This window comes from Xenopus tropicalis, chromosome 4 (genome assembly GCF_000004195.4).
Source record: "Xenopus tropicalis strain Nigerian chromosome 4, UCB_Xtro_10.0, whole genome shotgun sequence".
NCBI classification, from domain to species: Eukaryota; Metazoa; Chordata; class Amphibia; order Anura; family Pipidae; genus Xenopus; species Xenopus tropicalis.
Genome location: NC_030680.2, coordinates 99,566,242 through 99,580,081, shown reverse-complemented (window position 1 = coordinate 99,580,081; position 13,840 = coordinate 99,566,242). Strand labels below are relative to the sequence as shown.

Genomic DNA, 13,840 nt, shown 5'->3' with positions numbered 1-13,840 from the left:
TGTGTGTGGCCATGATAGGAAAAATTAGATGGTAAAGGCTGCTATAATATAATTTGCTGAAGTATATAAAAAATAGTAGTAACTTTAATTCAGAATAAATGCACAGTGTGAGTGAAACACTTAACAGTCTAAGGACAACTTATTATAGCTAATGAAATGGAATGAATGAAATAAGCAAGGTTTGCTGTGGCCTTCAAGCATGGCCAAAAAACATTAGCATCATTGGCTTTTTTTAGCCCAAAGCAGCTGTCCTCACTCAGGCTAAACTGTACAATGGCTGCACCTCATTGGTTGTAAGAGTGCCCTGCAATTGGGGCTACAGTTTGCAGCAAAAACCCACAAAACACATATCCTGAAGTGTGGATTAACTCTACCTGTGCATTTACCATTTACACAGACAAATGAATGGTAAAGCAGCAGGGTTGGCGGGCTTTCCACTCTCACTGCATATCCCCACAGGACCGCGAGCAGTTGAAGCCAATCCAAACCAGGGTTTCCTTCTACTTTATTGTTACCTTTTAAATTACTTTAGTTACTTAAAAGTAAAAAAAAACTCTATAGTTGGCTATGTAAATTTTAATTTTATATTTACATATTCTGCAGTGCTGCAACTTTTTATTCAAACTTTAAATTGGTATGCACAGTGGTTGGTTCACTAAAGCTTTGTCATTCTATTAACATTACAGAGAGTTTATTAATGTTAGCAAGAAAACTCAACAAATTGCTTAATGGCACTATTTTTCTACTGTTAAAATGAAACTTTGGCTGCATAAAAAGTGTTTATTAAAGGCATAGATTGCAAATGTGCCCTGAACCATTAGCATCCTTCACTGCTAAATGCATTCCCAAAATGGCTAGGGCACTGAGCCATTTAGTACTGATAAGAAGCAGCTATGTAGCACTTCCTCCTAAAAGTTGCCATCGACTACCCGGAGTATTGTACTATATTAGTGTGCAAATCTATGAAAAGTTGGAAACCCTGTATACTAAACATAGCAGATCTAAACAATGGCCTATTGTCCCACCATAGAGTCAAAAAAAAATATATATATATTAGCCACAGTCAAATGTAAAAAGACTTGGAGAGCAACACAAGCATCATAACAGTTCACAGAGGTGCCAAATAAGGGCTGTGATTGGCTATTAGGCAGCCTCTATGCACACTATCAGCTTGTTTTTATTCAACCAAAACTTGCTACCAAGTCAGGAATTCAAAAATAACTACCAGCTTTGGGGGCACTGAAAGCAAGATCCAAGGGGTTGGTGAGCAACATGTTGGGGATAACTGTTCTAAGGTTTAAGGAAAAGATCCCCGACCTTTTTTACCCATCAGCCACATTCAAATGTAAAAAGAGATGGGGAGCAACACAAGCATAAAAAATGTACATGGTGGTACCAAATGAGGGTTGTGATTGGTTATTTGGTAACCCCTATGTGGACTGCCAGTGGGGGCTCACTCTTGCATTATACATGGTTTTCATGCCTCTAAAACTTGCTTCCAAGACAGAAATACAAAAATAAGCACCTGCTTTGAGGTCAGTGGGAGCAACATCCAAGGGGTTGGTGAGCAACTGGTTTAAGGTATGACACACAAATTTTAAGAAAAAAAAATAAAGAAACTTTCCTAAAAGTGCAGCAGTGGCTTCTTGGAGCTTATAGTGTTAATAATCAAAGCTAAAGTCACCATCTGTGCGGATTCCAAATGAGTGTTTAATGGCAGCCTCAATCTTGCACGTAATGAAAGAGAAGCACAATGAGAATTATATTCTTTGACTCATCCAAAATCAATCCAATTCATTCTGTGCACAGATGGAGGAAGCGGTATGTTGATGCCCAAGCAGCTATTATATTGTATGATAGAAGAAACAAACAGCAAAGAAACTTTGTTGACAATGAATGGAGGCAGAATGCATTTAAACTTTTAACTTGTAAACCTAATTCTGTCTCTAAAAGCAAGTCATGGACTGCAGTCAGCAAGCATGTTCATGCCCATGTAGCAGCACAAGCGTCATTATACCAGGTAAGCTAAAATCAGCCTACATACTAATTAATCAGAAACTGCATAGACTCACATATGCATGAACAGCACCGAGAAATAGCTTGGAACTTTATTTGTTAGCACAACATGAAGAGGGCAAAAGTTCTCCTAGAATGAGAACTAAAGGGCATGCTCCTGCAACCCCCAGTGCTCTTGCACGATCGCCCCTGGGGTTGTAAATAACCCCTACCATGTTGGACTATACAAGTCAATGGATTTATAAAGAACTTTTATCTAAGCAAGCAGCTCCAATGAGACTGCAAGCTTTCAGACAATTACTGTACATTGTACTGTACACAAGTAGTGCTATAGAAATAAATACATACATATTAAGCATACACTCCAAGGACACTGATTAGCCTAGGAATAAGCATACTCTGGTGTTAAAACTGGACAGATATACTGGAAAATTTGAATAACTTCTTCTAACTAAACTGTTCAATAACTTGGGTGTATATGCATGATGAACAGTCAAAAGTATAGGTGGATAAAACACAGATAGACATGTATTAACATCATTTGTTTCCACACACATTACCAAAGTATATACATTAAGGCTACAGTCACACCAGGCTTTCATGTGCTGAAATCCACTCTGTGCATGTGCACACAGACCAACGCAGGGCCTGTTAGTGCAGACACAGGAGCAGGCTAAGAAAAAACAGATTGGCTGTTTCTTGGCCTGCGCTTATACATAGGGAGAGAAACCCTCTGGGTGACTTTAGCTTTATACGCATGATTTGTCTTAACAGCCAATTAATGCTAGCTTATAGAAACACCTTTTAACATGTACACTGACAGCATTAGCAATACTGGAAAAGTATGCCAAAATCTAAAAATAGGAAACAATAATCCATTTTTAATTTATCGAAATTTTTTAGTATTTAAAAGGGTGGAGATAAATTGATCTAATAAATAATATGTCAGCATTAAAATAAACACCATAACTCCACTGGTTAATGAGTGTGGTTGTAGAGTAGCACCATAATTATATGTCAGATATTCTCTGAACTATGGAAGCAACAGTTTAACCTTTAAATATCTGTATAATAAAGCAATGATGCCTAAGTTATATTTAACTCCATCTGCCTATCCAGAACTCAAAACTGCCCATCCCGCCCCCCTTGGCAAATCCTCTTTCTCTCCCTTACCCCAATGCTCCCAGCAACTCAATTGCACCCTAGGCATGTGCCCCTACTGTGTACCCTTAATTCTGCTGAGAACAGTGTTTTGTCTGTTGGCATGATACAGTCTCACTTGTTGCCTCATTTATGCATTACATGATATCTAACTATATGAGTTAAATGAATTTCTTGCCTGTACATTGTGAATGGGGGTCTGTGGACAAGCACAATAAGGGTGTGCCTTTTAAAACCTGCAGTCGCAACCACTAAAAATCCAGTCGCTGCAACGATACCTCCCTTAAAATATACACAAGTCTAAACCTGTATCATTGTACATAGTCTAGTATTTTGAGAATTATATAAAGTTGAAACTCAAGCACTGTAACCTGTGATATTAACATGAGAAAATTATTGTTAAGATTTGAAGCAGAATATTCTCCTTTTTTCTTTCTGTTTAAAATCAATAAAAATCATTTATATAAAAAAAAAAAATACACAAGTCAATGCATGCTAAATGTAACATGCGGTACAAGTCACCATAATGTTTGGCGATTAGTCAACGTGACTGGATTTTAACAATAGTGCCAACTAATTGTCTAAATGTCTTTGGCCTAAAGATGCCATTACCTAATAATTTTCTGTAAAAGGACTAAATATCCCTTAACAGATCCGTGCTAATAAGGCAATGCCATATTTAGCCTGACGCACTGAGCTACAACTGTCTGTTTAAACACAAGGGTTTACAGCTTTTATAGTATAATTTTTTAAAATACATAATATGGGTGTTACGGGAATTTTTAAATCTCTACTCTCAAGGTAATAATAAACATTAGTTAAGCATCTAATATATAATATTAATTAACTAAATAATAGTTTATTCACCAGATTAAAGGCAATGTCCTCCCCTGGCCCTTTTTGCCTGGCAGTTTTCACCACAACCCAGCTATGTCCTAGCCTTCACACTGAGCAGTAAGAAATTTCATACATGATGTATTTGCTAAAGTGCAGTCATATTAGCTTTAGTAAAATCTATAATTTGAGAATTGGAAAGGAGGGGGAGGAAGATATTTCCTGCCCCCAGAATTAAGGAATAAAAATGCTGGGTGGGACAAAATTCCCAATTTCCAAAGTTCAGTTTGAATTCAGGGGAAGAAAGACAAACATAAAAATGTAATAGTGGTGCATACATATATGCAGATAGAGCAAAGATGCATAAACAGTCTACAACTGCCCCCTAGGGGTGGCTACTGACAACTGTGATGATGCAATAATTATTTGCATATTTGTTTAGTCAATAACTTTATAACTTATCTTTCTTTGGAAAACAGTGGCACCCATTTACTTAAGGGCTCTGGTACACGGGGAGACTAGTCGCCCGCGACAAATCTCCCTTGTCGCGGGCGACTAATCTCCCCGAAACGGGAGCCCTAACACTCTGTAACACTCTAATTTTCAGAGGAACAGGTACTTACACAAGCAGGTTCTAAAGCTGTTATGAAGCTATTGACAACTCAAATACATGCCCCATCAGGGAAGACACAAATGCCAAGGATATGTGATGCGAAACCTTACTCACAGTGTGACTCCATAAGACATTAGAATATATGATTTAAACATTCCAAGATTGCATATTCATAAAACCTATCATCTCTGAAATTATGTTGCACTGATTATTGTTTGTGGGACATAAGAATGCAGAAAAGCAATGCAGATACAAAAAGTGTGCATTCACTTCAGCTCCCATATGAATATGTGAACAGAATACACATATTTTCTGCTCTAACCAACAGCTGGTAGTAAAACAGTGGCAACCCATGCTACACCACCTTACAGAACAAACCACAATTGTACCACCAAAGCATTTAGTAATGCTAGGGGCTTTGTAGTTCTACAAAAATTGGGGTAAACAATGTTGCCTAAACACTGTTATGTCCATTAAGGAAAGGGGGAGATTGGCCACCATTACTTTGAGCTTCAAATTTAATTTTAACTATACAGACTAAAGGCTAAATACATAATAAATTCAGAAGTTGATGTCAGGGTTGGTTTGCTAACCTTCTAACAAAAGCCGTCTGTATCTGATAACTTTGAAAGAGGCCTAAATTGTAAACTCTTACTTGATTCTTTCTAAAATGGTATTATTCTGAGCTAACTAGAACCCACACAAGCTATTTGTATACATACATCTGAGCTCTGTTTAGGTGTTAGTAACAGGTGGCTTTCCTAATCTGCTCTGTGCCGTTAGTCAATTTGGAGCTTAATATTTTTTGGTGCAAACATCTTCATGAAAGAAGTGCTAGAGAACTTACCCAGCTTGGCAGCACCCTCCGGGGGGTAGTCTGGAAACTGCCCTTCTGACGGGACACTCACAGTCCTACGCAGGCTTCTGCTTTTGCTGGATTCTGGAGGTGGGTCCTGTGCAGTTTCCCCAGGCATCTACAAAAAGAAAAGGCACAGACATAAGAACAACTTGGTTCAGTAAATATCCCTGCTAATCTCCTTCCAGCTAAGGGAGATAAAGCAGTCCCCACTTGATCTCTTTATCCTGTATGTGATTACAAGCCATGGAAAAGAGCTAGCCTATGTTTGAATGTAAATAACTAAACCATTCCATCTAGTGGCAGAAGCTATACAGTGCATGAGAACAGTTTACAGCACCCTATAGAAGAACCAACAGAAGGCCCCTGCTGCATTCCATAATTTCAGTCTTTTAACAATGTGTTCTGTACTCGTGTTCAGTGGCTGGAATAACTGCACATTTAACATGTTGCATATATTGAACCATTAGTTAATACTTTTAAGGCACTTTCATTTTCTGGTGTTACTGACCCCATAAACAATTCCGAACTGTTTTTTTTTTTTTTTGCCTAGTTTAAAAACCATCTTTCGCCCACCTCCCCATCCCAGGGTTTTCAGGGGTTCCTAATGGTGCAGTTTGGGAGGGGTGGGCTAAGGTATGATCCATAATCCGAGTACTACAAGTAGTTTCAAAAAGCCAAATCGGATGGTGAAAGCATTCCTCAAAAGTATTCACAGGTAAGACCCTGTGGTGTAAGAAACAGTATGAAGGCAGGAAAGTTGGCTTGAGGAAAGGTGTGTTCAGAGATAGGATGAGGATTTGGATAGCAGTTAGGAAGAACGACATATATAGGTACAGATATATCGAGTTCCCCATGCACAGTCCCTCGTAGGACCTATTTATTACTATTACCCATTATTTATATAGTTGCACAGTTTTATGGAGCACTAACCATTTAAGTGTTAAGCATGTACTACATTTTACTGCCATTAGAGTACCATTGTGCTGATGTGACAGATTCTATGGTTTCATGGAAAGGCATTAAAGAGATTAGTCATCATTCACATTAGCCTCAGGAGAGCTTACAATCTAAGTACACTATTACACACTCCCCGACTAAACCTAAACAGACACTGAGATAACATATGAAACATATGAAATCTGAATAAACCTGCACTGCCCAAGAATAATGATAACAAGTCTCCCCCATTTTGTTACTGCTTGTCGTCCCTTAAGCATCATGCATTAGATCAGGGCTGTCCAACTAGAGGCTGACAGGCACATATGTGCCCCTCCGAGAGACTATTCATTCAGACAGTACTTATAATCCTTGGCCTAAAATCAAAGCTCTCCAAAACTGATTGAGATGGTCTTTCAAGACATTTCAATGCCCCAATCTGATCAAGGGCCCCATATACTTCTTTGTATGACATCATTTCAGTGCAGTGCTGCCCTAAATACTGCTCCCAGAAACAAATGTAGTGCATATTGATCCATGAGTCTCTAATCAGGCTTGTCTGGTGAATTGTCTTCTTATGAAAGCTTGTGCTAGAGGACACAAAGCCCTTTTACACAGTTCTTCCTAGTAGCAGTGGGAACTCTGCATGTCAAACACAAGAATGATTATGTAAGAGACAGCTTTCCTTGTAAGTGCCAATCACATTATAAGAGGCAAATGTTAAATGGTAATTACATTGCAAAGCAAGAAGAAAAATACAAACCAGCAAGAGAAAAAGCAGCTCTGGGCACAACACAGAGACATGGAAACGGAGACATGGAAAAACATTTTGGCAAAGAGGTTGTATTTGTGAAGGGCTCCCTTCTGCGTGTTTGTGATTAGTCACAGTGCTAAGCAATCAGCTCTCCCACTTCTGACCAATTATTGAGAGGGAATATGTGTGCTACCATGAGATGGAGTCAAAAGACTCAAACAAGACTAATGACATGATTACTAAAGACAGCCATGGGAATTAGTAAAATTGGATATTTAAGCCAAGCATCGCCGAAGTATATTTATAGATGATGTAGAACAGTGTATTAATGAACTAAACGATTAACCATTGAACATTTCCTGGCCATTGTGTGTGTGTAACGTGCCATCAGAGCATTCTAGTCCGACTTCCATGAAATCTGATTTAAATGAACAAAAGTAGATAAGCCAACACTAAGGGCCGTGGCACAATGGGAGATTAGTCGCGCCGCAACAAATCTCAGTTGTCGCAAGCGACTAATCTCCCCGCAATGCCATTCCACCAGCTAGAATGAAAATCACCGGTGGGATGGCATACGTGGCGCTGTGATTTGCCGAAGTTGCCTTGAGAGGAAACTTTGGGAGACTTCGGCAAATAGCGGCGCTGCGTATGCAATCCCACCGGCGATTTACATTCTAGCCAGTGGGATGACATTGCGGGGAGATTAGTCACCCGCGACAATGGAAATTTGTCACGGTGCAACTAATCTCCCCGTGTCACGGCCCTTAAACATGTCTTTAAAGTTTATTTTTTACGAATGGGAGGAATTGTCCTTTACAGAGTTGTCACAGGAGCTCCCCATCTTGGATTTTGTCAGGCGTGTCACTGAGATACATATTTTCAGTGTGCTCTGGGCAGTTGCTGAGAAGCTAAGCTTAGGGGTAGTAGCAAATTACCAAGCAGAAAATTAGGTTTAATGGTCATTTAAGCTGAGGCTACAAGGCTAATTATTAAAGGGATTCGTTATGATTTTATGGTATACTTTTAACTGCTAAATTACACTGTTTACATAGCAAATAATTCACTCTACCACTGAAAATATAATTGACCAACAAATTTATTTTTTTTAGTTGTAATTTTGGTGTGTTGGCAGCCATCTCAGTGCATTGTGCCTGAGTCTGAGCAGCCAGAATGAGCCAAAACTACACATTAGAACTGCTTTCAGGCAACATATTGTTTCTTCTACTCCATTGTAACTGGAGGAGTCCCAAGTCAGACTTGTTTTTTTTTACTATTGTGTGCTATTCTGATATTTGCTGGGAGCTGCTATCTTGCTACCTTTTTACTGTTCTGCCGATTGGCTGCTGGAGGGGGGGGGGGGTGATATCACTATCAAAAATGTGTTTTGGAAAAAAAACAAAAAACATGTTTTCCTATGACAGTATTCCTTTAAATACTGATGCTAATTGCACTGGTTTCTGAGCTGCCGTGTACTAATATGGTGAATAAAGTAACCTCTATTGTAAGGAGTTCCATGACCATATACTGTAAAAGCACAAGATGGAAGCCTAAGTGCTTTTATAATGGTCATGGAACGCCAAGGTGACTTATAATAGGCACATATTTTACAACAGGGGGTATTTTATTTATTATAATACACAAGTTTAAGTTAGTCATGTGACAGAAATTACATCACTAAACACTAAGCACCATTTATAAGGATATTATTTACAGGATATTTATGGCTCTTGAGTATTATAACCTGAATTATTTACTAATCAGCTTTGTACCATGACCTTTTTTATTATATGTAAACAATATATTGTGAGTTGGTCCCTAAGCTCAGTAACTGACAGCAGCAGAGAGCATGTGCAGTGAATCAGCAGAAAAGAAGATGGCGAGCAACTGGGGCATCTTTGGAGGCACAGATCTTCCCTGCTAAAGGGCTGTGGGGGCCTTGGCCTGGTTATAGAAGTCCAAAACATAATGTACAACATTTCTAGGCTACTTCTTTTGTTAAGCTTTAGTTCACTTTAAGTTCAAAGAATAGGAGTGTCCATGAAATTCAGTGGCAGGTATTTTAAATTCATATAAAGCATAGATAAAGTGATAGAGGATTAATAAATAGTAGCAACACACACACGCGAGTTAAACCAGATAGTGAGTGTGTTGTGAAGCTTGATCCAAATGGCTTAAATCTGCCCAGATAAAGACTTTGAAAATGTTTGCATGGGTTACTTTATTGAGTAGAACATGGATATAGCATATTGTGAAGGATGCTTTGTTCATATGATAGCACATAGTAAAGCTAAGTTGCTATTTAGTATATTCTGTATCACAATTTGTCCACTGGGTTCACTAATTTATGGAAAGTATGGAAAACATTTAATATCGCCTTACAAAATATGGCATCTCCAATTAATAAGTGCAAACATGCAGACAAGGCTTTCTGTGCAATATTATGAATAACAATCGTAACCAAATGTTTAGAAAGAGGCACAAATGGAGGAATTTATTTTAAGAAATGTGCCACTGCATAGTCTGAAGCACCCCTCGTATCTGTTGTAATAAAAAAATGACTGAGAAAAACATGCCAATTACAGTGAAGTTAGCGAGTGCTATTGTAACATTGCACATGAAGCTATATATAACAAGTGAAACACAGCTTAATTTAACAAACATGTTCAATCTGGCAAGTGGTCACTGTGACCTTTTGCTAGCCCATTGCTTTTACACTTGTGTCATTTAGTCTTCTGACGTCTATGCTAGCATGTGGAGCTGCAAACCAATTTACACAGGTGACAAGAGCGGAGATCCCCACTGAATGCCCTTAGGTCAACAATTGCTTCCCCTTTCCCTGGCTTGAGGGCTATGATTATTTACATTCAGACAACACAGAGGAAAATAAATTACTTGACACCTAAAGTAATAGGCAGAAACATTACATTTACACAACAAAAGGTTCCCTGCTGTTCCCTGTAGTGCTTTTATAAAGTCACACATTTAGAACAATGTGGGTGTAAATCTTCTGAATCTGTAGTGACGTTCTCGTGCTTTCAGTGTTAGCAATACTAATAGGTGCCCTAAATCCTAAAGTCATTCACTGTGCTCTTGTGCAGTGTTGGACTGGCCAACCAGGATACTAGGAAAACTCCCGGTAGGCCTAGGGGGTCAGTGAGCCCTCCTGCTCCTAACCATTTGGCCCACTTCATGGTCATTCCCAATTTCTGATAGATGGACAGAGGAGAGATAGATGGAAGGATAGATGCTAGCATGTAAATAAAAGACTAGGAGAGGTTTGGTGAGGAAAGGAGGAAAATTAGTTTGGAGAGTGGGCACATGGTCTAAGGTTTTCTTTTGGGCCCCTGGGGACCCAGTCTGACACTGCTCTTGTGAGCGGGGCTGCGGAGACAGAGTTTGAGTCATGGAGGCAATTTTGGTTATCTGGAATCGGGGGGTACCATAAACTAAGGAGCCAGAGTCAAAGGAGTCAAAGGATTATGTACAGACTCCACAGCCCTACCAGGGCTGCTAAGTCGGATTTGTGGAGTTGGAAGCAATTTTGGAAACCTGTAGTCGGTGGTGCCATAAAATGAGTAGTCAAAAGATTTCTATAACAACTCCACAGCCCTGCTTGTGAGCATTTTTTTTTTTTTTTTTTGCAATTCATTTTTACTATCTATGTTTACCCATTTAAAAGATATCACTTTTGTACAGATAAATGGGTCTTTTGGCTCTGTGGCTCTCTTGGTAATATAGCATCCTACAGGTAAGTGAGTGAAAGCAACAGGTCCTAGTCAGAATTCCAAGACTCAATAATAATAAGCACATGTACACTTTATAAACTGCATAATTGTATGATAAAATAATATATACACTGCCATGGTCAGAACCTCAGGGCCATCTAAATGTTACAAAGCAACTGATAGTTCATCAGTCATCCTGCGTGATCATGGGTTTTGTTCTGTGAGCCAAACATATGGTTCAACCCAATTTGGCCACACAAGGGTGGTTTCACTAGTTTGTCACTTAAATAAACAGATGTCTTTATGTATCACCAGCTTTTGGCCTCGTAACCAATAAAAATACTCCAAGAGCTTACCTCATCGTCACGGTTAAGGAGCACCAGTTGGCTTTCTGTTAGGATACAGTACTTGCGCTCCCATGTTGTGCTTTCAGTGTAGGGCGACTGACCACACGACAGCCTGTGTGTAGGCGGGCCTTTCACATCTATAAAATGCAAGAGAAACAAATCATTAAAAAATGATTTCAGATACAGTCAATTGATATATACTTTGTAATTAAAATCTTCAATGTAAAAAATTTTTTTGCAGACTTGAAGGTCTGGTAAATGGATGGCTTCTGCAATTATGGTTTAATACGTAAAATGAGCAGCGAGTCTAGAGTAGTGTGATGCTGGTACCACAGTGTTTATTCCCTTTGTGTGTATTGGAACAGAACAAAAAAGGGAGGAAAAAAGCAAATTGGACATAATGTCACACAAAACTCCAAAAATGGGCTGGACAAAATTATTGGCACCCTTAAAGGGGATATATAGCATACATTTTTACAATGCACTAAACTATGTAAAAAACTGTAAAATAGAAGGAAGTGCTTTTATTTTAATACCTTTGGGTTCAAATATGTCCATAACTGCTTAAAAACTGTGCTCTACCCAGACCTTATGCCAGCTTCTGGTTTAGACTCTTCAGTATAGGGGCTCAGAGCCGCCGGCCCTCATACCTACTTAAAGTGAAGTGAATATGCATAGAGTGGGCGGGGCTTAGCTCACAGACAGTCGGTTCCTGCTCTACTCGCTCCTCTCCTTAAAACAACCCCAAAACATCATTGAACCTCCACCATATTTTACTGTAGGTACTGTATTCTTGTCTTTGTAGGCCTCATTCTGTTTTCGGTAAACAGTTGAATGATGTGCTTTACCAAAACACTCTATCTTGGTCTGATCTGTCCACAAGACATTTTCCCAGAAGGATTGTGGCTTACTCAAGTACATTTTGGCAAACTGTAGTCTTGCTTTTTATGTCTCTGTGTCAGCAGTGGGGTCCTCCTGGGCCTCCTGCCATAGCGTTACATTTCATTTAAATGTCGACGGATAGTTCGCGCTGACACTGATGCTCCCTGAGCCTGCAGGACAGCTTGAATTTCTTTGGAACTTGTTTGGGGCTGCTTATCCACCATCCGGACTATCCTGCGTTGCAACCTTTCATCAAATTTTCTCTTCCGTCCACGCCCAGGAAGATTAGCTACAGTGCCATGGGTTGCAAACTTCTTGATAATGTTGCGCAGTGTGGACAAAGGCAAATCTAAATCTTTTGGACTTGTAACCTTGAGATTGTTGATATTTTTCCACAATTTTGGTTCTCAAGTCCTCAGACAGTTCTCTTCTCCTCTTTCTGTTGTCCATGCTTAGTGTGGCACACACAGACACACAATGCAAAGACTAAGTGAACTTCTCTCCTTTTTATCTGCTTTCAGGTGTGATTTTTATATTGCCCACACCTGTTACTTGCCCCAGGTGAGTTTAAAGGAGCATCACATGTCTGAAACAATCTTATTTATCCACAATTTTGAAAGGGTGCCAATAATTTTGTCCAGCCCATTTCTGGAGTTTTGTGTGACATTATGTTCAGTTTGCTTTTTTGTTCTGTTCCAATACACACAAACATGTGTTACTGCAATACTTTTCTGTGAGAAATACTTGATTTTCTGGAAAAATTTCTGGGGTGCCAACAATTTTGCCCATGACTGTATATTTGAGACAAAGCTTTGATAATTGTTCAGGTTATTTTCCTGAATATACCAGGCCACCTGCTACTTGTTCCAATACTCTGCTAAGTGCAATGTGTAAAGGAGAAATAGAGCCCTTTGCTTTACATCAGCCATAGAGTAGGTATATGGTGCAAATTCCCTTTTCTTATTCTGGCCAGAAAAATGAAGTGTACATGAAACTAGACTTAATTAAAAGGTGTTAAAATATACACCCATGTCCCACCAATGATGCCTATTTTGTTTCAGGAAAATTGCTCACTTGTTTACTAATCAGTGCTAAAATTTGCACCCGAATTATCTGACAATGCATGGATTTGCTTTAAAACGGGTATCTAAATTAAAAAAAAATGGATCTAATTAAACATTATTCAGAGCTGTCCTCTGAGCACACGTTTTTTTAATTTGGTTTATAAGAGGTTTATAAATGCCAGCAACCCTGTCTATGCACTTTCTGTATTCAGTTAACCCTAGAGCCACTGAAACAAGAGTTGAGCTAAAAGCCTGGTATGAGTAGTAGATACACAGACAGACAGATAAATAATTTCTAAAAACCACCAAAAAAAAAAAAAAAAAAAAAGAGATAAAAGACAAGCTCAGACAAGCACTCTAGGCAAGTTCAATCAATTCATTTTAGGGCTTAGATCCATTTTAAATAAAAGTCTAAGAAAAGTTATCATATTAGTGGTTAAATCCCCATAACAGCAGATCAGCATTTTTGTTATCTTCACTCGTCTCAGGACAAGCTTAGGAGAAACATTTTTCATTTACGTTTACAAAGATATCTTTAAAGCCAGACTTACAGAATAACATTATTTCTGAAAAAGCCAAACAGAAACTGCTCTTTTGTATGGCCTCTGTCTCAGCACTAGAGGGCAGCCACTAACAAGGAAACCCTAGC

The 13,840-nt window shown here is 38.9% G+C and overlaps 1 protein-coding gene across 4 annotated transcripts in view; it reads right to left on the bottom strand.

Moving 5' to 3' along the window:
* The window catches only part of rasal2 (RAS protein activator like 2), a 147,510-nt gene that overhangs the window by 67,659 nt on the left and 66,011 nt on the right, over positions 1 to 13,840 (bottom strand). For all 4 annotated transcript variants that reach the window (XM_004914030.4, XM_002937360.5, XM_031900971.1 and 1 more), the window contains exons 2-3: positions 11,255 to 11,382; positions 5,472 to 5,598 (exon numbers count right to left, since the gene is read on the bottom strand). In XM_004914030.4, the coding sequence (XP_004914087.1) occupies positions 5,472 to 5,598; positions 11,255 to 11,382 (255 nt within the window). The remainder of the gene's footprint in view (positions 1 to 5,471; positions 5,599 to 11,254; positions 11,383 to 13,840) is intronic.